Consider the following 9,047-nt stretch of genomic DNA (forward strand, 5'->3'; position numbering starts at 1 on the left):
AAGTATCTCTATATCTATCTATACTGATAAACCTGAGCACCTTAGCAACCTGCTAAACTAAATCTCCTTTAGAATAAAATAAAATCCAGTGAACAGCGTGTGTGTGTGTGTGTGTGTGTGTGTGTGTGTGTGTGTGTGTGTGTGTGTGTGTGTGTGTGCGTGTGTGAGGGAGAGTGTGTGTATTGATCAGCTGTTAATCAGTGTTTTTATGAAGTGTGCCATGAAGCCTCCATAGAGCTCGCGCAGTCTTTAGCCAATCGAGTTTCCAGGCCTCAAATTGGGTCTTAATCTCGCGCTGTCTATTTGGCAGCTTGATTGATGTCCTCGCGCGGAAGAGAGGGGGTGGGGACAAACAGTCCAGCCTCGCGCTCCTCTCCTGCGTGCACACACAGACAGACGCACACACGTGCGCCCGGCACTCACTAGATAACGACTGGAGCTCGAGCAGAAGAAGCCCAGACGTAGAGTCCGGGGAGCGGCGCGTGGAGCATCCTCTGTTCCTCGCGCCGGAGCTGTGGGGGGGGGAGGCTCGCGGAGGCCATGGATCACATAGGGATAGGCCTACTGGGGGCGCATCTGCAGCAGCACACGCACGCCGAGCCCATCAGCTTCGGCATCGATCAGATCCTCAGTAACGTGGAGCAGAGCTGCATGCTGGGCGCGAGGATGCACGAGCCGGACTACGGACACGGGGCCTACGACAGCTGCGCGAGCAGCGGCGCGAACGGCGCCGGCTATATGTACGGTAACACCGGGTATAACGGCAGCGGCGGCTCGTGCGGGATGGCTTCCCTCGGCGGGGCTTATCACATGAACGTGGGTGTGAATGTGAACGGGACTAACGTGAGCTCCTCGAGGGTCATCCGTGTCCCCGCGCACCGGCCGGTGAGCGGCGGGAACTCCTCCGCTCCGCCGGTGAGCGGCGGCGGGAACATCAGCAACATGACCGCGCTGACGTTCCCCTGGATGGAGAGCAACCGACGCTACACCAAAGACAGGTTCACAGGTAGGCCTGTATAATATAATATAATATAATACAATATAATATAATAGCCTATATATATATAATAGATAGATAGATAGATAGATAGATAGATAGATAGATAGATAGATAGATTTTTTTATTGATCCCAAAAAATGGGAAATAACGGTGTTGCAGCAGCAAAATATCAGACACACAGCACACATACAGAGTAAACATTAAATAATAGGAAACAATATAAGCCTACATGAAATAATAATAGAATACTACACGAGAAATAGCCTATTTAAAATATATAGCCTACAATTTGAAAATATATAAAAATATATATATAATAAAGTGTAAAAAGTGTATTTTTAAAAGACAAAGTAGCCTATTTAGAAAATATAATTGCAGCTGCAGCTTTTTCTTGTAAATCATTTAACCCTTGTGTTGTCTTCGGATCAAATTTGACCCGTTTTTCAAAATATCTATATCAGAAATATGGCTTTCTTTTTAACTAGCTACCTAATTTGGATGATTCCACACATCGCGCTTCGCAAGTACAACAAAAGATAGGATCTCTACTTTCATTGACTTGTGGGTGTTTTATAAAAAAAAAGAAAAAGAAATTAGCATTTGAAAAAAAAAAGACTGAACGTTGACATTTAACCTCCTGTAATTATCCTTCCTTTAATATGAGTCTAAATTATTCATAATTTCTGCTTTTTTTTAACTCAAGAATTAGGTAGGCCTATAATTTCATATAAATGAGGCGTACAGACCATGAATTCCAAAATAGTGTAAAACTGGTAATAAGTTGGTGTTAGTGGTGTTTATAAATGGTAGTGAAAAGAAGCGTTAAACGTCAAAAAAGGAGCCCAAAACATTGAAAAAAAGAGACAAAATTGTCGCTAAAAGAGAAGAAAACGTCAGAAGAAGTGTGGATTTTCAGGACAAGTAGACTACATGGTCGAATGGAAGACCACACAAGGGTTAACCTTTAGCAAATAGGCCTGCATTTAACAGTACCGACAGTTAGCCTAGCCTATTACAGCCTAAATAAATTGTTTAAAAAGTAACGTGCCAGGTGCGGCTTCTAGCTCACCCAGTAAGAGCGTTCACCCCATGTTGGCTGAATCCTGCAGCGGCGCGGGTTCGATTCCGACCTGCGGCCCTTTGTTGCGTGTCATCCCCCATCTCTCTCCCCATTTTCTGTGTATCAACTGTCTCTATACAATAAAGAGAAAAAAGCCCCACAAAAATAATCTTAAAAAATAATAATAATGTGCCTGCTAATGTGTAAGCCTACACTAGAAAGAATTTCACTTCTCAGGTGAATCCGTGATGAACGACTCCAGATATCAACAACTTTTAATCACACGTTCAAATCAATCGGCAACTAACTTAAGGCGTCACGGTGTACAGCTGTGATTTTTGAAAACTTGAAAATAACATTTAAAAAAAAATTAAAAGTTAAAATACAGGAGTTTATTTTCTTAAACTTTTTATTGTTAAAAAAAATGTACAATGCAAACAAGAATCACCCTTTTATAATAAGAAACTTATCATAAACAATATATGTATTTATGTATGTATATATGTATATATATGTAGGCCTATAGTTAGTTAGTGTAGGCCTATGTAGGTTATATAGATTCTGAGCAGTAATAAGATAAGATAAGATAAGATAGACTTTATTAATCCCACACTGGGGAAATTCCTGTGCTACAGCAGCTCAAAAGAAAAAAATGTACACACATCAGAATAACACAAATACACATTAATTAGACATAGGAGAAAAAATGAGTAAAGTATAAGAAATAGAAAAAAATAGAATTAGTTATAATAATAATAGTAATAAAACAAACGTATTTACACAATAAACACACACATATATATATATAAACATACAGTATATAACCACAGATATACAGATGAATAGAAATGACATATTGCACAGTTGGAGTAATAAATAGATTAATATGTATAGTGCAGGATATTGTCCAGTGATGGCTCATGTTGCAGAAACAGCTAGCAGTGCTACATTATGATGTTGTATTAAAGAGTCTGACTGCTGCTGGAATGAAGGAGCTGCGGTAGCGCTCCTTCTTGCACAGTAATACACTACAGTATTACTGTAAAATTGTAGAATGAAGTACTCACTCTAGTGTGGTATTATTATTTACTAATTTAAGACGGCTATAATTCTTTAAAGGTGTTTTGTAATGCCTTGGTATTTCTTGTTGTGGAATCTGTCTCTCCCCGCTGCACTCTTCCTTTCTCTTTCTCCACACGCTCTGCCTGGTTGAAACTCCTACTGCACTTCAAATGTAAATAATAACAACTGAACACTTGAGTGACTTGTGTAGTCACAATACCGTTGACTAATTATTTCTTGTGCTGAATCCTTTTGTCAAAATTTCACTCGCAGAAAACAAGTTCTCCAAAGGTCTTTGAATGAGCCGTGGGTTAAATATAAATACAAAACAAATAAATAAAAAAAACAGATCTGGAAACGTTTTTTGGTCATGGCTTCAATAAAAAAAAAATCTAAATATAAGCTATAAATATATATAAATATACAAAATTGAACTTAAAAAAAAAAAAAAATCCAGTTCTCCGAAGGTTCCCCAGAGGTTCTTGGGTTATGGTATAAGAAATAAATGTGCAAATAAATGCACAACACACACACACACACACGCACACACACAATGGTGTTATGGTAAAACAATTAATAAATGAACATAGGACTTGAAAACAATGAATTATGCAGTGTGAGTGTTGCATTTCCTACATTTATAAATGGCTGTGCAGGACAATATTGAAACAGACTGTACTGCTGTATGCCATTTTTTTATCTTTAACATATATGACTCTTCCAGTGACGGACTGGCACGTACAACACACGGCCCTATTTTTATCAATAGCTAGCTTGGAGTGAATCTTTCCACCCAACCCCCCCACCGCAGTACAATCTTGAATATTTGTGGCTGCATGCATAAAATAACTTCAAAATTAACCAAAGACAAATTATCAGTAGTGGCCCATAGGGGTCCATAGGGAGGCAGCCCTTCTGGCATTAGCCCAAATTCCAGATGGCCAGTCCGTCACTGGACTCTTCCATTTTAAATGTAGGCTACTATATTGCCAGACCCATATCCAGATGTTGGGTCTGGGAACACATCATTGACGGAGCTCAATCCGAGGGGCGGGATAAATGGTTGTCTTTCAAATTCTCTCTGCACGCAATAGGATAGCGCTACAACCAACCAGAACATTGCTAGTTGATAGATTAAACTTTAAACTCTGAACACATCTACCTTTTTTAAGAATGACTTCAGTGCTGTTCTTTGTTCTTTTCTCAAAGAAAAGCTGAACTCCAAGTCTTCCAGAAGACCGCTGTTCACCAGCAGCAGCAGCCATAAGCCCCGCCCACCGACTCTATACACAATGTGATTGGCCTGACTAGAGTTTGGTTTTTCCAGCTCGCAAGCCAGCGGAGAGTTGCTAGACCCCCCTGGCTGCAAATTACATTTGCTGCCGCTAGGGTGGTCTAGATTTCTAGGCTAGCACTGTATATATATATTGGCCAGAATCTGCCTTTTGGTGGGTGGGAGGTTGTCCTCCCCCAGGGAAGTTTTGAGCATCAATGACTTCATTTCCTGTATTCGGATACACTTTTATGCACCAATTTACAGTGGAAATACTTTTATTGAGCCTATGTGAAGAAGAAAAACACAGATGACAGTTCAAAATATATCAAAAATAGGGGTGGGAAAAAGAATCAATTCTTAGATGCATCGCGATTCTCTCTAGAACGATTCGATTATCGATTCTGATAAGTTAACAATTGATTTAAAAATCGATTTTTTTTTTTATTTTTATTTAAAAGTGACTGTCTCCAGACAAGTACAAATCAGAAAACAGAGTGAGTGAAAGAGGATGGGATAATAGACAACAACGTAGAGTTTAGGCAAGAGTGCAGAAACAAAAACACACAAAAATGGCCAAAAGGAAAAAAAAAATGACATTTTGTATATATACACATGATCTAATAAGACATACATAAAATAATTAGGCAAAACACATATATGCTGTTCATCTACTTTATCACATGACATCTGACCACCTCATGTGTCATGTTCTAAGAAGCCAATTCTCCACCTTTAAACATGACTGGGCCTCTGACGTGGAAGATTACTGGGAGAGAAGGAGACTTTTATAAGAATGTTTAAGGCTGAAGCATGGAATGACTACACAATGAAAACCTCAGTAGACAAAACATTTCATTAAAACTTGTGTGTGACAAATATATGTCAAAATCTAAGCTTTGTCTAGCTGCTTGGTCTAGGAAGTGATTAGCAAACTCAAATTTATATGTATATTTTTTTTAAATCACGCATGGAAACGTACATAAAAAATTGTTGCATCGAGATGCATCAATAATCGGGTTAGAATCGAATCGGTCCCACCCCTAATAAAAAATATAATGGAAAGTATGTTGTTGCGTGTCATTGGGCATTTTTAAGTGGGTATATGGAAATCCTGGAGCTTTCTCAGTGGGTATACTGCGTATACCTGAGTATCACGTAGACTACACCACTGTGCTGCTCTGTCATTTTCTGTCTGGTTGTCCTGCATACCCTGCTTTGACCTTTCCTTTCCTTTCCTGTCGTCTCCTTTGGTTTCCTTTTGTTTCCTTTTGCTTTCCTGTCCATTTCTGTCCTGACTTGACCTGACTTGTACTGTCCTATCCTTTCTTGTCCTGTCCTGTCCTGTCCTGTCCTCCTGTCCAGTGTCCCTCTCACCCCTCACTGTAACACGTCGTGTAGGTCACCCCTACCAGAACAGGACGCCTCCTAAGAAGAAGAAACCTCGGACGTCATTCACTCGGCTGCAGATCTGTGAGCTGGAGAAGCGGTTCCATCGGCAGAAGTACCTGGCGTCTGCCGAGCGGGCCGCCCTCGCCAAAGCCCTGAAGATGACTGACGCCCAGGTCAAAACCTGGTTCCAAAACAGACGCACCAAATGGAGGTAAAATCATGTTGAATCATCTTTTTTTTATAACTTATTTCCAATGCATTGTTATCTCTACAGAGCAGATGGGGATTGTAGGAATATTTGGAGCAACCAACCAAAGAGGCTCTGCATTCTTTATGGAGGGCTGGAGGCCCATTTGGCTCCTAAAGGCTGTCAGGGGTCCTTAAGTGGTTTTTATAAGAGCTCTTTGGTCCCTGTTATGTCTCATTGCTTAGGCTACTGCACTACTACGTTTACATGTTTAAGCAGCATTTTGAGACAAAAAAATAACTAGTCTGACCTAGTCTCTGCAGGTTGTGCAGCTGTTGGACTGTATTATACTGAGAAGAGTTTCTGTTATTTAGTTACTCATTGATATTTAAATAGTGTGGACAAAAGGAATAGAAATTCCTTTCATGAAGATTACAGGAGTGTTGTATAAAAAATAAAATTCTGAAAATGGACACTGAACATATTTGCTGACTGTTGATATGAAGAGACTCCACATTCCCTTCAATTGAACAACTTTAGAAAGGAGTGGTGTCAGTTAGAGTAATAAAGCCTCAAATAGCAGAAATAAAATGCTTATTGATTACATTACATTTTATTTAGCTGACGCTTTTATCCAAAGTTATTACCGGTAAGTGCATTCAACCATGAAGGTATAAACTTGGAACAGCAAGAATCACATAGAAGAGGAAGCTTATAGCTTCAAATAAGCCAAACTACTTTTACCGTCATCTTCTTAGCCAAGAGATGTGTTGTTGGCCTGCGACGGAACATGTGTTCCAGCTGTCCTGATGTCAATGGGGAGCTTGTTCCACCATTCAGGAGCCAGGACAGCAAACAGTCGGGATTTCGTCGAGTGATTAGTTGTCCCTCGTTGTGAGGGAGCAGCGAGCAGATTGGCTGATGCAGAGCGGAGTGGACGGGCTGGGGTGTAAGGTTTAACCATGTCCTGGATAGGGTTGGGTACCAAAACCTGGTTCCACTGCAACTGGTAGGAATCAGACCGGATTAGGATGCAAATTTCGGTTTCACTTAATGTGTCGACTGAAATATTTTCCCTCTGTCGCTCCAAAACAGACGTAAAACTATCACACTTTCTCTGTAGTCTACCGTTAGCTAGCTAGCGTAAATGTAGGCTACTTTTAAAATGCCATATTGTCCCTCTGGGCTCACCAAAACGGACGTAAAAGCATATTCACCATTCACTGTTAGGTGACTTAGGTTTACTTATTATATATTTAAGTACTTTAAAACGTTAATATATTGTTACATTTTAATCATTTTCAATAAAAAAATTAAAAAAAAAAACCTCTATAAAAGAGCCTTTCTTTCATGTCATTTTTCAGTTGTTCAAGAATCGGTTTAGGAATCGGAATCGTTTTAAAAGTACCGGTTCGGCGTGTGGCCGGGTTGGATAAGTGGGTAGAGCAGGCGCACATATACATGCCTCGACGCAGAGGTCCAGGGTTCGAAAGAAAGAAGGGCAGATTAAAAAAAAAACAGAGAATGTAGGCTATGTGTACGTTTTTGGTTTTTAAAATGTAGGTGTCACACGTCGCCGTCCTCCATTTTCTTGAGCTAATATCCAGTTATTGGAATTCTTTTAAAAGCCCTACTACAATTTTCACAATAATGCTCTACAAACACTTTATATTAGATCTATGCTATGAGTTTTTTTGTATTATTTAGTTTTGGTTGACAATGATAAAGCTTTGGATTTTGTAAAAGGCCTAAAAGGGTTGGCCTACATTACTGAAAAAGCTTGAGAACCAGTGGTGTAGTCTACGTGATACGCAGTAGCATACCCACTAAGAAAGCTCCAGGATTTCCATATACCCACTTAAAAATGCACAATGACACGCAACAACATACTTTCCATTATATTTTTGATTTGTCATCTGTGTTTTTCTTCTTCACATAGGCTAAATAAAGGGATTTCCACCCTCCCCCAAAGGCAGATTCTGGCCAATATATACTGCAGTAGCCTACAGTATAGCCTACCCTCTAAAATACATTAGACTACGCCACTGTTGAGAACCACTGGCCTATACGGTCGCTGATTGTTATCATACATAGCCTACTATAATTATTAGGCTGTATATTATTACAGTTATTACCAGAGTTTTGGTCGGATGTGTGAACGACTCCGCGGTGTCTCCTTATCGCTGTTGCAGGCGGCAGACGGCGGAGGAGCGGGAGGCGGAGCGGCAGCAGGCCAACCGGATCCTCATGCAGCTGCAGCAGGAGGCCTTCCAGAAGACCATCAACCAGCCGGTCACCCCTGACCCGCTGTGCCTGCAGAACAGCTCTCTGTTCGCCCTGCAGAACATGCAGCCATGGACCGAGAACACCGCCAAGATCTGCAGCGTGTCGGCCTGCGAGTAGAGCCGACAGTCTGCGGAGCCGCGGAGGGTCGCGCGTCCTCCCACTGGGTATCTGCGCCTGTACCGAGTACCGACTGACTGCTAAAGGGCAGATACAGGGGCGTAGCCCGCGGAGGAGCTCAAAGGAGAACCGGTATTGGTTATCGGGTCAGCTCCCTGCTCTTATTATCACCACCCTTCTGTCAAAAACACACTGGTGCTGCATCTAACAACAGGCATGCTTCAGATGGCGTCCCTCAGCGCATTGGGGTCCACAGTCTGATCTGGATCCTTGAGAGGTCTGGACTGAATCAGCCCTGCGGAGACCACAATGAGATTTTGGAAATATTTCGGAGGCATCATGATGAACTTTGTGCTCCATAAAAAAAAAACGTCCATGAGAGGAGCAGGACAGACTGGCATCAGTGAGTTGTTGTGTTATAGTTGACCTATAAGGGACTTAATGTTTCATAATAATTTCATATTTGTGTGTGCATCTCTGCCATCTGTGTCTGTCTGTGACTATTTTACTCACCTGCAAAATACAGCACTTGTTTTAGCACCTATGAATTCAAATATAATCTGACAAAATGAAAATGATTTACAGCAACAAACCAGGATATTTGACTATTTTATCATTTAGGAAGAAATGGGCCTAACGGTCAAAAAGCTTCGGATTCACAGACCAATCA

The 9,047-nt window shown here is 41.0% G+C and overlaps 1 protein-coding gene across 2 annotated transcripts; it reads left to right on the plus strand.

The window, feature by feature from the left end:
* The first annotated feature begins 393 nt into the window (after positions 1-393).
* Positions 394-8,745, plus strand: tlx1 (T cell leukemia homeobox 1). 2 transcript variants are annotated; one of them, XM_031304728.2, is made up of 3 exons: positions 394-1,006; positions 5,761-5,998; positions 8,167-8,745. In XM_031304728.2, exons 1-3 carry the CDS (start codon positions 541-543, stop codon positions 8,375-8,377), a joined length of 915 nt encoding a protein of 304 aa, XP_031160588.1. In that variant the 5' UTR covers positions 394-540; the 3' UTR covers positions 8,378-8,745. The 2 variants fall into 2 exon arrangements, with proteins under 2 accessions (XP_031160588.1, XP_031160589.1); XM_031304729.2 differs by having other exon boundaries at positions 5,797-5,998.
* Positions 8,746-9,047: the final 302 nt, after the last annotated feature.

This window comes from Sander lucioperca, chromosome 15 (genome assembly GCF_008315115.2).
Source record: "Sander lucioperca isolate FBNREF2018 chromosome 15, SLUC_FBN_1.2, whole genome shotgun sequence".
Taxonomy (NCBI): domain Eukaryota; kingdom Metazoa; phylum Chordata; class Actinopteri; order Perciformes; family Percidae; genus Sander; species Sander lucioperca.